This window comes from Cetorhinus maximus, chromosome 20, assembly GCF_964194155.1.
Source record: "Cetorhinus maximus chromosome 20, sCetMax3.hap1.1, whole genome shotgun sequence".
NCBI lineage: Eukaryota > Metazoa > Chordata > Chondrichthyes > Lamniformes > Cetorhinidae > Cetorhinus > Cetorhinus maximus.
Genome location: NC_135898.1, coordinates 48,073,025 through 48,090,822, shown reverse-complemented (window position 1 = coordinate 48,090,822; position 17,798 = coordinate 48,073,025). Strand labels below are relative to the sequence as shown.

At 42.1% G+C, this 17,798-nt stretch overlaps 1 protein-coding gene across 6 annotated transcripts in view; it reads right to left on the bottom strand.

Moving 5' to 3' along the window:
- Nucleotides 1–17,798, bottom strand: part of rbp4 (retinol binding protein 4, plasma) — a 25,164-nt gene extending 7,366 nt beyond the window's left edge. Inside the window, exons 1-5 of one of the 6 annotated variants that reach the window (XM_078566017.1) lie at nt 17,469–17,798; nt 16,878–17,015; nt 16,665–16,798; nt 16,443–16,549; nt 11,774–11,986 (exon numbers count right to left, since the gene is read on the bottom strand). In XM_078566017.1, the coding sequence (XP_078422143.1) occupies nt 11,774–11,986; nt 16,443–16,549; nt 16,665–16,798; nt 16,878–17,000 (577 nt within the window). In that variant the 5' untranslated portion in view covers nt 17,001–17,015; nt 17,469–17,798. Of the gene's footprint in view, nt 1–11,751; nt 11,987–16,442; nt 16,550–16,664; nt 16,799–16,877; nt 17,016–17,129 lie in introns of all 6 variants that reach the window. The other 5 variants (XM_078566015.1, XM_078566014.1, XM_078566013.1 and 2 more) reach the window with 5 other exon arrangements.

Here is a 17,798-nt window from a genome sequence, read left to right as displayed (position 1 = left end):
AGAAGGAGGCAATGACAGCAGACAAAGAGACAGTGAAAGAGGAGAGAGAGACAGTGGCAGTGGAGAGAGAGAGAGAGAGACATTGAAAGGAGAGAGACAGTGAGAGCAGAGAGAAAGACAGTGAGAGTGGAGAGAGAGGGAGACAATGAGACCAAACAGACGAACATTTGAACAAGGAGTAGGCCATTTAGCCCCTCAAGCCTGCTCCACCATTTAATGAGATCATGACTGATCTGATAGTGAAATCTGCATTCCACCTAACCTCGATTACCTATCACCCCCTTGCTTACCAAGAATCTATCCACCTCTACCATACAAATATTCAAAGATTCTGCTTCCACTACCTTTTCAGGAAGAGGGTTCCAAAGACTCATGACCATCTGAGTGAAAAAATGTTACCTCATCTCTGTTTTAAATAGGTGATCCCTTATTTTTAAACAGTGACCCCTAGTTCTAAATTCTCCCATAAGAGGAAACATCTTCTTCACTTCCACCCTGTCAAGACCCCTCAGGATCTTACATGCTTCAATCAAGTCACCTCTTACTCTTCTAAACTCCAGTGGATACAAGCATAGTCTGTCCAATCTTTCTTCATAAGACAACCCACCCATTCCAGGTATTAGTCTGGCAAACCTTCTTTGAACTGCTTCTAATGCAGTAACATCCTTCCTTACATAAGGTGACCAATACTGTACGCAGTACTCCAGATGTGATGTTACCAGTGCCCTGTACAACTGAAGCATAACCTCTCTACTTTTGTATTCAATTCCCCTCGCAATAAATGATAACATTCTATTAGCTTTCCTAATTACTTGCTGTACCTGCATACTAGCCTTTTGTGATTCACGCACTAGGACACCCAGATCCCTCTGTACCTCAGAGCTCTGCAATCTCTCACCAATTAGATAATACGCTTCTCTTTTATTCTTCCTGCCAAAATGTACAACTTCACCTTTTTCCACCTCTCAGGAAGATATAATAATGTCCATGGTGTTATTGGAATTTATTGTAAAATAGAGTCTGTGTCTATATGTGTCTGTGTGAGACTTAATAGAATTAGAGGCAGCTAGTCTGGGTGCTTTGAAAAAGAAGAGAAGTTAGGTTTGAAGTCTTAATTAGGTAAACATGGGGAAGTTTTAAAATGTGAAGTGTAAAGGGTGAAACTTGAATTATTTAAACAAAAGTGGTGTGGCTTGAATTCAAAAGTGGGGGTGTAATGGATACTTAGCCAGCAGAAGTAGTAAGAAATAGTGTTTACTTATTTTTCCCAAAGATTACTGGTAAACTTAGTGCTATGAGAGATTTTTATTATCAGGAAGATGCCCAAAGACAATGAAACAGTGGGTATTTGCATTCAAAGGGGAAAATATGTATAAATGAACGAAGGCAAGGAAGTCTAAGATTCAACAAGTGTGAAATGCCTTCAGCCTGTATGTACCAAACTGCTGCCTTCAACGACTGAAGTTAAGAGAACTCACTTTGAATTCGACTGTTCAGGGTATTGTTTACTTTTCCTGGATCTTCTAAAATTGTGTGTCTTACTGTTGCCTTAACAAAGGTGTAACTGGGAATCAGATTAAGTAGGGGACTTAGAAGTTATCATAGCAGTAATTCTTAGATCTATGTATGTATTTTAAAGTCATTTCTTCTATTAATAAATGTTTAATCTAGTTTTGTAAAAATCTATAAGACTTGGTAGTCTTATTACTACTGAATTTAGGGCATACATCTCGAAATTTATACAAATTATAAATCAAGTTGTGGCAGTTGTTTAAAGTTTCCCTTTGGGATTTGAACAATTCAGCATTTGCCATCAGCTGTGCCATAACACCCACATGATATTACATTTGCCAAATCTTTGCCCGCTCACTTAGTCTATATATATCTTTTTATGGCCTCCTCTTCAGAACTTACTTTCCTAGCTATCTTTGTGTCATCAGCAAATTTAGCACCCATTCCATCCATCCCTTCATCTAAGTCATTTACATAAATTGTAAACAGCTGAGGTCCCAGCACTGACCCCTGTGGCACATCACTTGTTACATTTTGCCAACCTGAAAAAGACCCATTTATGCCTACTCTCTGCTTCCTGGTAGCCAGCCAATCTTCTATCCATGCCAATATGTTACTCCCTATATCATGAGCTTTTATTTTCTGCAATAACCTTTGCTGTGGCACTTTATCAAAGAGGGACAGTGAGAGGAGAGAGAGAGAGGGACAGTGAGAGTGGAGAGAGTGAGAGCAGTGAGAGGGAGGCAATGACAGCAGAGACAGAGACAGTGAGAGCAGAGAGAAAGAGACAATGAGAGAGGAGATAGAGACAGTGACAGTGGAGAGCGGAAGACAGTGAGAGGAGAGTGACGGGGGAGAGACAGTGAGGGGAGGAGAGTCAGTGAGAGCAGAGAGGGAGGAGACAGTGAGAGAGGAGAGACACAGACAGTCAGAGGGCAGAGATAGAAAGTGAGAGCAGAGAGAAGACAGAGAGATAGTGAGAGAGGAGAGAGAGAGAGAAGAGAGAGAGAGACAGTGAGAGTGGAGAGAGAGAGTGATGGAGGAGAGAGAAAGACAAAGAGCAGAGAGAGAGAGACAGTGAGATCAAAGAGAGAAAGTCAGCGAGCAAGAGCTGAACATGGAAATCTGTGAAAGAAATGTAAAGATATGTCACTGTAATATATTGTCATTGAGCTAGAGTGCGAGTTACAGACTCTGGCACACCTGGGAGGGGGAGAAATTCCTGGAAAGTTTTATCCAGAATATAGTCACACCCAGAGGAAAACAGGTTCAGGAAAGGGAGGATGTGACTGTTAGGGAGCTGGGTAGCAGGAATTTAGGGGAGGTTGAGAATGAAGTCCTGCATATGCTAGTTCCGTTCAACAGGTACAATGTACTCGCTACCTGTGAGGACCAGGAGACAGGCTGCGGGGAGGACAACAGAATGCAAACCATGGCACCCTGGCTCAGAAGGCAGTCCAGGATGAGTGGAGCAGGGGTAGGGGCAGGGAGAGAGTAGAACAGAAAGGTGGTAGTTTTAGGGGACTCTTTAATTAGGGAGCTAGATAGCAAACTCTGCAGCCAAGAATGAGAATCCCAAAAGTTGTGTTGTGTTGCGCTGCCAGAGTATGGGCTATCTCATGGTGGCTGGAGAGGAACTTGAAAAGGTAAATCCAGTTGACATGGCTCATATTGTAACAAACACCATGGAGGTAGTCCTGCTGAAAGAGTATCAGCAGTTAGACTATAAATTAAAAAGCAGGATCTCCAGCATATTAACCTCGGATTAGTGCATGAATCATGTGCAAATTGCCATAGGAGCACACAGATTAGTGGCATTGTAATAAATAGAGTTGTAGAACAGGAGTCTGAAAAGATGGTTAAACATAAAGGTGGAGGAAATCCTAATAAAAATGAGTTAAAATGCCTGTGCACAGTGTCCATAATAAAACAGGGGAGCTGGAGGCAGTCATGCATTGGGTGGAATCAGACATAGTAGGGATCACTGAGACTTGGCGACAAAAACATCAGGACTGGGAATTAAACACTGCTGGTATAACATTTCAAAAAGATATAGAGGGAAAGAGGGGAGGTAGAGTACCTATAGTTATCAGGGATAACATAATAGCAGCAATAAAAAAAGGGACACAGTTATCATTAAAACAAAAATAGAATTCATATGGCTAGAGCTAAAAGATAATAAAGGATCAATCACACTAATTGGTACAGTCTAAGGAGCAGCTAATAGTGGAAGGGAGTTGGAGGAAGAAATATGCAGACAAATTAGGGAAACATCCTTTCAGCATCCACCCTGTTAGGTCCCTTCAGGATCTTATATGTTCCAATAAGATCATCTCTCAATCTTCTAAACTCCAACGAATACAGGCCCAGTCTATCCAACCTTTCCTCGCAAGATAACCGCCCCACCCCCCCGACCATCTGAGGTATCAGTCGTGAACCTTCTCAATGCTTCTAATGCATTTATATCCTTTCCTAAGTAAGGAGACCAAAACTGTACACAGTACACTAGCTGTGGTCTCACCAACACTCTGTACAAATGGTGGTGTTCCCATGTGGACCGCAGCGGTTCAAGAAGGCAGCTCACCATCACCTTCTCAAGGGCACTTAGGGATGGGCAATAAATGTTGGCCTAGCCTGCAACATCCACATCCCGTAAATGAATAAAAGACAACTCTGGATGTGGTCGTAAAATGCCCTGTACAGTTGCAGCAAGACTTCCCTATTTTTATACTCGATCCCCTTGCAATAAAAGCCAACTTTCCATTTGTTTTCCTAATTACTTGCTGCGCCTACATGCTAACTTTTTGTGATTCATGTACAAGGACACCCAGGTCCCTCTGTACCAGAACATTCTGCAATCTCTCTCCATTTAAATAATTTTATTTTCTTCCTGCCAGAATGGCCAACCTCACATTTTCCCACATTATACTCCATCTACCAAATGTTTGCCTACTCAATTAACCATTCATCTTAATCCCTCTGCAAGCTCTTACAGTTATAGTTCTAAATCGAAAGTATTTGCCAGATGGGTTTTAGGACTGAATCTTTGGCTTGAGTTGAGGAACAGAAAGGCAGCTGTTATATTTTTGGGAGTTTTTTTATACAGCTTCAAACAGTGAGAAGGAGATAAATGAGCAAATTTATCAGCAAGTTCCAATACTATGCAACATCAAGAGTGTGGTAATGTTAGGAGACTTGAATTACCCTAAAAGACTGGGAAAAAAAAACATAGTGCTAAGGTAGGGAAGGAGAAGAATTTTTAAGATGTGCACAGGGCAACTTTCTTGATCAATGTGTCACCAGTCCAAAAAGGAAGGAAGCCACTTTGCATCTGGTTCTGGGAAAGAAAGACCAGTGGAGTGCATCATAGAATGAGATCATGTGGCAGATAGCGACCACATTATTTGTTTAGAGTAATTGCAGAAAAAGACCAGAAAATAGCCGAGGTAAAATTGCTCAACTGGGGAAAGGTTCAGTTATTTGATAGCGATTAGGAAACAGAGATAGTTTAAGTAAGTTAAATTGGTATTTGTAGGTGTTAGGGATGAGTTGTAGCTTTAAAGTTTAAGTTTGATTTGTATTTCTGTATTTGTGTGTTAAGAAAGGTCAAATGGAGTTTTAGTTTCACTATAATAGGTGCTTGCATTTCTAATGAGGCTTACTGTAAGTTAAGTTAAGCAAACAAGAGTAGAAAAAAAAGTGCTGTTGCTGCAACAGGGTTCCAGAGAGGTGGTTCCTCCCACAGGCACACACACAGAAAAGTTAGAGACAGCAGTTTTGGTTTGGAAGCTGTTGGAGTTCAGCAGTTTCGAAGACAGCTGCCAGGCAGAAGCAACCTAGAAGGGGCAGATAGCCAGTCCCAAGCCAAAGTTGGTTGAAAGTAGCTGCCAGAGAGAGACTGGAGAAAAGGGGACAGATAGCCAGCCCCAAGCTTAAGAATAGATCCCAAAATCCAGGGGAGTGCAACAGGGGAAAGTCCCAAGCAGACCTTCTAGTCAAAGGAAGGACAGGAACCTGGAAAAGGTCCTGTTATGACCGATTCAGTTGGTAAAGCGGAGTTATTTAAAAATCCCAAAGGGAAACCTTAAACAACTGTCATAACCTATAACTTTAAGTGTTATGTTTGAGGTGCGACTCTAAATTCAGGAATCAGACCATCAGTTCTTGAGGTTTTACATTAAACTAATTGAAACAATTTATTAATTTACAGGTTAAAAATGTATATACAAATGGCTACAAATTACTATCATAACTTATAACAAATTCCCAAACTAATCTCCATTAAGGCAACAGCAACCCATAGACTTAACCAAACACCAGGCAAAGCATTTTCACTTTACAAATTCAAAATGAGGTTCTTTTCACTGTGGAGCCAGTTAGAGGCTTGCAGCTGCCTTTTGATCTTACATTGCCTCCGCTCTGCACACCCGAAAACTGAGGAAGTTATACCTACCGCCAATGATTGAATTCAGATTCTCATTGTCTCCCCAGCCTCTTTGAACTTCACCTTTTAACAATGAAACCCCTTTCATAGTACCAATTTTATTAGTAATATAAACATATTGCTTGGTATCTGCTAGATAGGCGTCAAGTTTTCACCCCATTTCTTGAATGCTATCTCTCTTGCATATCAAAATTAGTACCCATCAAAGCACCCAGACTGGCTGGCTTTAATCCAATTAAGACACACCCACAGACTAAACTTCTATTTTAAAAGAAAAATATTTTCCAAAATATTATATATATTAATAGCTTCATGACAATCCTGTTAATGAAGCTAAGAATGAGGGGCAGAGAGAAAAGCTATAAACTTCAGTTTTAAAGAGACAAAAGGTGCAGAAAGCAGATTTAAAGCAAGAGCAGATTGTAAGTGGCAAGAAGGTACAGAGAGACAACTGAAGGTCTGTAACTCTTTGCTATGAGCATGTGGGGCAGTGGTACTGTGGATGGTTGAGTCAGTGAGAGAGTGTGTGGAAGACAGCTTGAATGCATGTGGTGACCCAGCGGAGAGGAAGATCAGAAGGAGAGTTTGAAACCCTGGAGGTAAGACCGTGCAGAAGGCGTCTGAGAGAAAATGTTGGTTTGGGAGAAGATTCCAAAGCGAGTTCTTGGAAAGTGGAGATTGGAAACCCTCATGTGAAAGACGGAGGTCAGTGAGACCGGTTGGCTCAGAGTGGGACAAATATCTGGGGGGAGTTGATGAGAGAGCCATCGCTTCAGGTTGAGGAGGCATCTGTCACTTGGGCCAGGATTTCTCGATCTGCGAGCGGGCGGGTGGGGTCCGCTCGCCGACGCATAAAATGATGTGGGATGATGTCGGGCGGAACTCCCGACATCACCCCGCCTCATTTCAATTTTCAGGTCGGCGGGGGTCAGCCGAATTAGCTGTGCACCCGCCGACCTGTCAATGGCCTATTAATTAATTAATTAATGGACCTGCCCATCCAATCTTAAGGTTGGTGGGCAGGCCGGGAGCCCTGGCGGGCTTCAGAGAAAGCATGAAATCTCATCCACGGGTGGGATGAGGTTTCATGTAAGTTTTTAAAAATTTAATAAAAGTGTAACTAAAAGTGATGGACATGTCTCAACTCATGTGACAGTGTCAGGGAAATTTTTTTTTCTAATTTTTAATATTTTTTAATGTGGAGCCAATCTCCCTGAGGCTCAGGGAATCCCCACCCTCACCCGCACAGGGAGCGCATAGCGCTTCCTGGTGGACGTCACACTGGGCAGGCCTTAAGTGGCATGCCCACGTAAAATGGCGGCACGCCCCCAATCAGAGGTGCACCTCCACGCACCTGCTCCTGAACATCCCCCCCCGATGGGGGGAAAATTCTGTCCTTGGTTTCAGTGTGGTGTGTCTGACCACAGGGTGTCTATTGGTACATGGACTGTGTACTTACTGTGAACATTAGAGTATAAGATAGTTTTTGTAACTTGTGTTATCTTTACAAATCTGTATATATCTGTAAAGCTATAGTTGTTGGTGAAAGAGTATTGTAATATAGTTCATTTTTTTTGTTGAATAAATGTTTTATTCTTTTGTTAAAAGTTTATCAGCTGCCTACTGTGATTCTGTTCAGTAGATACTCTCCACATATCTAAACAAACAAATAAAAGTTAGGATCTATCAAGCTGGGTTCCACTCTGGAATCAGGCTTGACCAGGGTTAGCCTGAGCTGGGATAACATAGATTAGAAAAGGTGGTTTCAGGGTAAAGCAGTAATGGAGCAATGTAGAACATTCAGGGAAGAGATAGTTAAGGTACAAACTAGACTTTTTTTTTGAAGGGAAACGTTGGAGCATCCAAAGCTATTGCATCCTGAATGACAAAGGAAATAGAAGTTAAAATAAAATGGTAAGGTGAGGCTTATGACAAGTGTGTGGAGCAAGATTCAGTTAATAACCAGGAAGATTATGGAAAGTACAGAAGTGAATTGAGAAGGTAACACAGGAGGCAAAGACAGGTTACAAGAACGGTTAAGTAGGCAACGTTAAATTAAACCCAAAAACATTTTATAAGCATAAGACGTGTAAGCAGTTTGCTAAGGAAAAAGCTGGGCCTATGAAGGACACAAAGGAAAATCTTCATGTAGAACCAGAGGACCTGGGTAAAAGTGTTAAATGAGCACAAAGAAAATGGATGATGTGAAAATTACACTTAAAAGAGGAGAAGGAAATTACAGACTGGATAGTAATAGTGGGAGAAGGCATACTAAAAGGATTAGAATTATTGAACATTGGTAAGCCACTCGGTCTGGATGTAACACAAGCTCAGTTGCTGAAAGAAGCAATGGTAGGGATAGCAGAGGCATTGGTCACAATCTTTCAACCCTCATTGGATACAGCAGTAGTGCCAAAGAACTGGATGTTGCTAATGTTACATCACTATTGAAGAAAAGGAGAGAGGGATAAGACAGGAAATTACAGGCTAGTGAGCCCAACATCAGTGATGATATAGTTACTGGAAAGCATTATCAGGGTTATATGAAATTTAATTTGGAAAGGCATGTGTTAATCTTGGAGAGCCAACATGGATTTGTTAAAAGCAAATTGTATCTGAATAAATTGATTGAATTCCTTCATGAGGTAACAGAAAAGGTTGCTGGAGGTACTGTAGAAGATATTGTATATTGACTTCTGGAAGACATTCAAAAAATTCCTATTTGCGAGGCTTATTAAGAAGATAAAAGCCCATGGAATTAAGGGGAAAATATGGATACAAAATTGGCTCAGTGACATGTAGCAGAGAGTAGTGGTGTGGATGGATAATTTTTAGACTGGGGAGTGGTCTGCAGTGGTATTCCCCATGGGTCAGTTTTGGGTCCATTACTCTTAACTTTTGAAAACAACCTAGACAGGAAGCAAAATTATAAAACTTGCAGTTGATATGAAATTTGCAAAGTAGTAAATAATTAGAACAGTTGTAGGCTTTAGGGTGTCAGACAGAATGGTGAATTAGGCAAAAGCATGACAGATGGAGTTCAATGTGGAGAAGTGTGAAGTGATGGGCTTTAGGAGAACTAATCTGGAAAGACAGTAAACTATGAATGGAGTTAATCTGAAAAGTGTAGATGAGCAGAGAGACTTTGGTGTCCATATACACAAATCCTTCAAGGTGGTAAGGCGAGTTGATAAGGTGGTTAAAAAGCATATGGATTACTTGGATTTATAAATCGAAGAATAAAGTATAAAAGCAAAAGTGTCATGCTAGAACTTTATAAATCACTGGTATGCCTCAGTTTGGGTATTGTGGACAATTCTGGGCATGACACTTCAGGAAAGAACAGCATGTCCCTTTGGCTGTTCATAACAGGCAAAGTACTGACCATAACCAACCAGCCCATGCTTGCAAAACTCAAAACATAGTGTCCAACATGACACTTCGAATAACAGTGACAACCAATTTAAGATTATCAGTTGGCTTGCAATGTGGTTCAGTTATGCATGCTAGAAGCTACATATATTCACATACAGGGCTCTGTCCTTTGCAAACAGAAAGAACATGTCCACACACTGTGCCTTTTTCAACTAAACAAAAGCTTGGGGACAGCCATTTCCTGGTTCATTCCCCATGGAAATGTCTTGACCAACCAGAGTTGATCTGCCTGGTTTGAATTTAAACACAGCTTGGCAGTTAACTGTTCCCTTGAGTATTCTCCATGGCAACACCTCTACCAATCAGACTCCATTTTCCAACCAATCAGCACCCTTTTCTCATGCAGTATAAATTGTTCCTTTTGAGATTTGGTATCTTTTGAATTGTGAGATAGTTGATGCATTGGTTTTAGTTTTCCAAAATTATTAGATTGGAAAATAGCAAATGTAACTCCTTTATTCAAAAAGGGAGGGAGACAGAAAGCAGGAAACTACAGGTCAATTAACTTAACGTCTGTCATAGGGAAAATGTTAGAAGTTATTATTAAAGATGCCTTAACAGGGCACTTAGAAAAATTTAAGGCAATCAGGCAGAGTCAATATGGTTTTGTGAAAGGGTAATCATGTTTAACCAATGTATTGGAGATCTTTGAAGGAGTCACATGTGCTGTGGATAAAGGGGAACTGGTGGACGTACTGTACTTAGATTTCCAGAAGACATTTGATAAAGTGCCACATCAAAGGTTATTACAAAAAATAAATGCTCATGGTGTAGGATGTAAAATGTTGGCATGGATAGAACATTGGCTATCTGACAGGAAGCAGAGAGTTGGCATAAATAGGTCTTTTTCTGGCTGGCAGGATGTGATGAGTGGTGTGCCACAGGGATCAGTGCTGGGTCCTCAACTTTTTACAATTTACATAAATGACTTGGATGAAGGGACAGAAGGAATGGTGGCTAAATTTGCTGACGACGAAAAGATAGGAAGGAAGGTAAATTGTGAAGAGGACATAAGGAGGCTACAAAGTGACATAGATAGGTTAAGTGAGTGGGCAAAGATCTGGCAAATGGAGGGTAATGTGGGAAAATGTGAAATTGTTCATTTTGGCAGGAAGAATAAAAAAGAAGCTTATTATCTAAATGGTGAGAGATTCCAGAGCCCTGAGATTCAGAGGGATCTGGGTGTCCTAGTGCATGAATCACAAAAGGCTAGTATGCAGGTACAGCAAGTAATTGGGAAAGCTAATAGAATGTTATCATTTATTGTGAGGGGTATTGATTACAAAAGTAGGGATGTTATGCTTCAGTTGTACAGGGCACTGGTGAGGCCACATCTGGAGTATTGTGTACAGTACTGGTCTCCTCATATAAGGAAAGGTGTAAATACATTAGAAGCAGTTCGGAGAAAGCTTACTCGACTAATACCAGGAATGGGCACGTTGTCTTACGAGGAAAGATTGGACAGGTTAGGCTTGTGTCCACTGGAATTTAGAAGATTAAGAGGCGACTTGATTGAAATCTTTAAGATCCTGAGGGGTCTTGACAGGATGGATGCAGAGAGGATATTTCCTCGTGTGGGAGAATCTAGAACTAGGGGTCACTGTTTAAAAATAAGGGGTCGCTCATTTAAGACAGCGATGAGGAGAATTTTTTTGTCTCTCAGGGAGTTGAGAGTCTTTGGAACTCTCTTCCTCAAAAGATGGTGGAAGCGGAGTCTTTGAATATTTTTAAGGCAGAGCTATATAGATTCTTGATTGACAAAAGGGTGAAAGGTTATTGGAGGTAGACAGGAATGTGGGGCTGAGGTTACAGTCAGATCAGCCATGATCTTATTGAATGACTCAATGGGCCAAGTGGCCTACTCCTGCTTCTAATTTATACGTTTGTCCTGATGAGTGCAAGACAAAAAGTTTCAATAGCATGTCTCTTTTTTCAGCAATACTAAAGATATAAGATTAGAAAGGATCTGGAGAAGGTTTACCAGGATGTTACCAGGGATGAGGAGAGATTGGAAAAGTTAGGACTATTCTCCTTGGAACAGTGGAGGTTAAGAGGTAACCTGTTGAGGTTTTGGTAAAGTAAATAGAGGAAAACTAGTTATTCCCTCTGGAGAGTCTAGAATAACTAGGAGCCAAGGATTCAAAATCACTGAAAAAATTCTAGAGAAGATATGAGGAGAAATGTTTTCACTCAGAGAATTGTCGAGATCTGGAATGTTCTTCCTGAGTAGGCAGTGGAGGCCAATTTCAAAAATAATTTTAAAAGGGAGTTGAACAGATATTTGACAATGAGGAACTTACAGCGTTTCAGACAAACCGCGGGGATGTGGGACAAGGCACAACTTCTCTTTCAAAGATGACTCTAGAATTCTGTTGCATTTACCTGTTTGAGCAACACGCCTGTATTTGTAAGCCAGACAGAGATGATCCTGCCATTTTCGGACAATGCGCTGTGCTTCAGAGGTCAGTCCTTTAGGACTCCGCGAGAATACAAATGAGTAACTGTCTGCACAAGTTCCGTTATCATTCAGCTTTCGACACGTATACGTAATGGCATAGTTATCGTAATCCGTGTCAATAATCCAATGATCATCATCTGAAAGAAACAAGTTGCAAAGTATTTTTTTACCCTAATGAATTACAATGTAACTTAGGCTGCTTTACTTACAAAAATGGTTGATTATTCCAACACTCTCACAGCCAAGTCCCCATTCACCCTTCACCCCTGTACTTGCTGACCTGCATTAGCTCGTGGTCTGGCAATACCTCAATGTTAAACTTCTCCTCCTTGTTTTCAAGTTCCTCCACGGCCTCACCCCCTTCCCACCTCTGTAATCTCCTCCAGCCCTACGACCCTCCAAGATCACTGTGCTACTCCAATTGAGGCCTCCTGAGCATCCCTAATTTTAACTGCTCCACCATTCAGCTGCCTGGGCCTTAGGACTCTCTTGCTGAACCTCTCCGCTGTTCTCTCCTGCTTTACAATACTCCTTAAAAACCTGCTTGACTAGCTGTTGGTTATCTGTCCTAATATTTCCTCAGGTGTTTCAAATTTTTTTTAATAATGTGAAGCACCTTGGGACATTTCATTGTGTTAAAAGATGTTATATAAATGCAAGTTACTGATACTAGTTTCACATTGTTTGCCTGATTCCAGTTCACATGTGTGAAGCTGTAAAGCCAGATCAAGTGATTCTAGTAGCAGGAGAGCAGGATTCCCAGAAGTCCCCTGATGTGTGCTCTTTACTGCGACACATGTACAAAGGCCCATCCCCACTTGCTGCAGGGCAGAGAGTCCATAAAGATGAAAATCCAACATTGCTAAGCGTCTGTCTGTTACTCCCTGTTTCATCATTACTTTACCAAAGTATTTTTTATTTTGTTCTTAAAAAGTAAAATAGCAGGAAGAAAGAAAATGACACAGGAATTAGGTAAAGGGAAACAAGGAAAATGCATAGAATTTTAGTTTATCATATGGTAATGTAAAGAGGGATTCTGTCAGCAGTTCAATGAATAACAGGATATAGGAACTTGTCTTATTTGCAAATGTAAGGTCCACATTCAGCATTGTAAATGAATCTGATTGTGGAAATTATTCAGCCAATTTAAGTGGCTTACCCTAGCAGTGAGGAAATATATCACTAGGACTGTGGCCTTACAGGTTGGACATGGTGTCCTTGGACATTGTTATTAATACATGCTTGTTAAGTGGATCTGGTAAAGGAGAAGTTTGGTGCTATCCCTTAAAGTGTTGCACAACACAACAAAAGAGACTCTGTTCCTTTTTACCAGCATAATCTTTTTTAACATAAGCCAACTGGAGTGGTTCATATATGCAGGCAAATACACTGCATAAAATAATAACAAAAAGGACAGGCAAATAACCAGGGACAAACACGAAGGACTTTCTGGCATGAGTGCCATTTGTGATTTTATTCCTTTGGTTTTAAGTTAAAATACTCCTTTAAGAATTAAGTTGGTATGTGGGCCCTTTGATAACATGTGCTATGTATTCAATGTGCAGCAGTGATTAGAAAAGTGAACAGGTTTGGTGGGATTCAAACATTGCAACATCATGGTGATTAAAATCATTCCCGTACACAGCATTAGGGTGAAGCACACAGAAAATGCTTAATAATTGTCCAGTTTATCACTAACAATGTATCATAGGAGATTAGAATCCAAGAATGATTATAGCACAGGAGCCATTGCCATCATGTCTGTGCTGGCCCTCTGAAGGCACACCATTCCCCCGTCTTTTCTCTGCAGCTGTGCAAATATTTCCTTTTCAGATAATGATCCAACTCCCTTTGGAAAGTCGCAATTACCCTTACCTCCACCACACTCTCATACAGTGCATTCCAGAGCCTAACCATTTGCTGTGTGAATTAGTTTTTCCTCATGTCACTGTTGCCTCTTTTGCCACCCAACTTAAATCTGTGCCCTCTTGTTCTCGATACTTCCATCAATGGGAACAGTTTCTCCCTATCTACTTCATCCAGAACCCTCATCATTTTCAATACTTCCATCCAATCTCCTCTCAACCTTCTCTTCTACAAGGAAAACAGTCCCAACTTCTCCACTCTTTCTACATAATTGAAGTTCCTCATCTCTGGAACCATTCTGGTGAATCTTTTCTGCACCCTCTCTAATGTCTTCACATCCTTCTTGAAGTGTGGTCCCAGAACTGAATGTAATATTCCAGTTGAGCCAAACTTGTGTTTTATGGAGGTTTAACATAACTTTCTTGTTTTTGTATTCTATGTCTCTATTGATAAAGCCCAGGATGCCGAATGCTCAGCAATAGCCTGTTCACTGACTCTCAGTTTGGATTCTGCTAGGGCTACTCAGCTGCTGGCCTCATTGCAGCCTTGGTCCAAACATGGACAAAAGAGCTGAACTCAAGAGGTGAGATGAGGGTGACTGCCCTTGACATCAAGGCAGCATTTGACCGAGTGTGGCATCAAGTAGCCCTAGCAAATCTGAAGTCAATGGGAATCAGGGGGAAAACTCTCCACTGGTTGGAATCATACCTAGCACAAAGTAAGATTGTTGTGGCCGTCGAACGCCAATCATCTCAGTCCTAGGACATCACTGCAGGAGTTCCTCAGGGCAGTGTCCTAGGCCCAACCATCTTCAGCTGTTTCATCAATGACCTTCTCTCCATCATAAGGTCAGAAATGGGGATGTTTGCAGATGATTGCACAATGTTCAGCACCATTCACGACTCCTCAGATACTGAAATAATCTGTGTCCATATGCAGCAAGACCTCAACAACATTCAGGCTTGGACTGATAAGTGGCAAGTAACGTTTGCACCACACAAGTGTCAGGCAATAACCAACTGCAACAGGAGAGAATCTAACCAGCTCCCCTTCACATTCAATGGCATTACTATCACTGAATCCCCCCACTTTCAACATCTTGGGGGTTACCATTAATCAGAAACTGAACTGGACTAACCATATAAATATTGTGGCCACAAGAACAGGTTAGAGGCTGGGAATTCTATGGAGAGTAACTAACCTCCTGATGCCCCAAAGCCTGTCCACCATCTACAAGGCACAAATCAGGAGAGTGATACTCTCCACTTGCCTGGATGAGTGCAGCTCCTACAACACTCAAGAAGCTCGACACAATCCTGGACAAAGCAGCCCGCTTGATTGGCACCCACAATGAACATTCACTCCCTCCACCATTGACGCACAGTGGCAGCAGTGTGTACCATCGACAAGATGCATTGCAGCAACTCACCAAGGCTCCTTCGACAGCATCTTCCAAACCCACAGCCTCTACCACCTAGAAGGGCAAGGGCAGCAGATACATGGAACATGACCACCTGGAAGTTCGCCTCCAAGCCACAAACCATCCTGACTTGGAACTTTATCGCTGTTCCTTCACTGTCACTGGGTCAAATTCCTGGAACTCCCTCCCCAATAGTGCTATGGCTGTACCTACAACACAAGGACTGCAGTGTTCAAGAACGCAGCTCACCATCACCTGCCCAAGGGCAATTAGAGATGGGCAATAAATGCTGGCCTAGCCAGCGATGTTCACATCTCCTGAATATTTTTTAAATGCTCTCTTAACTGCCCTCTGATTCTGTCCCGCCACATTCAATGATTTATGCACATGTACACCTAGGTCCCTCTTCTCCTGTAGCCCCTTCAGAATTACATCCTTTATTTTATATTGTCTCCCTGCATTCTTTCTACCAAAATGAGTCACTTCATCCTCTTTACATTAAATTTCATCTGCCACTTGTCCACCCATTCCACCAACCTGTCTACACTACCCTCCTCATGGTTCACAATACATCTAAGATTCATATCATGTGCAGCCTTTGAAATTATGCCCTGTACACCAAGGTCTAGGTCATTGATATATATTTGGAAGGGCAGAGTCCTAACTGATCACTAGGGAATCCATTATAAACCTTCGTCCAGCATGTAAAACAACCATTCACCACATTGTTTTCTGTCATTGAGCCAATTTTGCATCCACGTTGTTACTGTCCCTTTTATTCCATGAGCTCTAACTTTACTCACAAGTCTGTTGCACAGCAGCTTATTAAATGCCTTTTGGAAGTCCGTATACACCACATCAACAGCATTACCCTCATCAACCCTCCCTGTTCCCTCATCAAAAAATTCAAGCAAATTAGTTAAACATGATGTGCCTTTAACAAATCAGTGCTGGTTAGGATCTGGAATGCGCTGCCTGGGCTGTGGGGAAAAGGCAGGAGAGTGGCACTAGGTGAATTGCTCCTTCAGAGGGCCAGCACAGATATGACGGGCCGAGTGGCGGCTGTGCTGTAATCATTCTATAATTGTATTCACCGCTTTATCCTGTTTGAATGTGGTGGGGGTGGGAAGGTTTGGAAAGGGCTGTACTTTGGAATGCCTGGATCCTTTAAAACCAGCAACTAGAGGACTATAAAAATAAATACGAACAGGGATTTAAGCTTTCAATGCAGCCTGGGGGAGGATAAAATAGGGCTTGACTTTCACTGTGAAACCAAGCAGCATGGCGAGTGCAAACAGCCTACTCACTGCCTTGCTGGAGGTGCTCGGCTGCTCCCCAGTACTTCAGTTTGAACTTGGCGGGGTGTTCGGTATTGTTGAACGTTCCCAACATTTCGGCGCACACGATCCATTCGCTGCAAGAATAAAAAAAATACCGAGTTAGAACAAAGAGAGAGAGAGAGAGAGAGGTGGGGGAGGGAGTGGAGACAGGCGCTCAGTAAAGGCTGGCCCGGGGGTACCGGTGCTTACGGCAGTAAGGTGACCAATCCTGTCGCTTTGGCGGTCATCGTCTCGTTTTCAGCCTTGAACTCGGCGTGAATGTTACTCTCCAGAAAAATGCCCATCGGATCCTTCTTTGCGAACGCGTGCCATTTCCCCACATACTGCAAGAGACAGGGCGGACGGTCAGCTAGGGGAGATCATCTCCTTCTACTCCTCATAACACCAAAGGCATCAACTTACCCGGGTCTTGTTGAAGTCTTCTTTCACTTGGAAATTGCTCACCATGCAGTCGGACTTGGCCAAGCAGCTGGAAGTGGAAAAAAGGACGACCACAAGGAGCCCCAAGATCTTGCACTGCACCATCGTCCTTCAGATTCTCTGCCATCAAACAAACACACATTAAGCGCAAGAAGACAAACTCCCCCTGGGCTTTAGGCAGCCTGGTTCAACTGCTGGCAATGTCCTCAAACACCAAACTCAGGTTCTGCTTACCGTCAACAGCGTGTGATACAAATCTCAATTCACTCGGATTCAGGTCTCGATCAAAATAGGAATTTACCTTTCATACAATTGTGAGTAAAACGCTGGAAGCAACTCGCGAAAAGTTACCCACATCTATATATACACCAATCACTACCACCCCCCACCATCCTGTGTCATTTATCTTTCGTAATCTACCCTCCCCTCCTCCACCCAAACAGAAAAAGACTTCGGAATGTAAATCATTGACAGAGACCCTATTCTCAACAGTTACATAACTGCACAATGATAGTCTATCCAGAACCAGCTCATCCTCCACGCACAACAAACACACACAGACTACTGATTTACTTTTTCACATTCATTTAACTCGACGAGAGATTGTCAAAGTGAAGCTACATTGCTGAGTAAAGTTCTGCTTCCCCAGATAGTCCTTAAGCAGCTCAGTTTGTACAATTCACATCTGGCAGCCATCAACAAAGGAATGGGGCGGCGTCTACTTCTTAACGGAACGCAGATGCACTCCAAATGCTTGGGACGGTTTTATAAGTTGCTTTCATAACTGTTTTCCTTCTAACATCGCCTTTCCCTTACACAATTCCCTATTCCACAAATAATTGGCACTCATGTTGACAGCTCCTGGCTGTGCAGTAGTCACAGATGTGTGTGGGACTTGCTGGA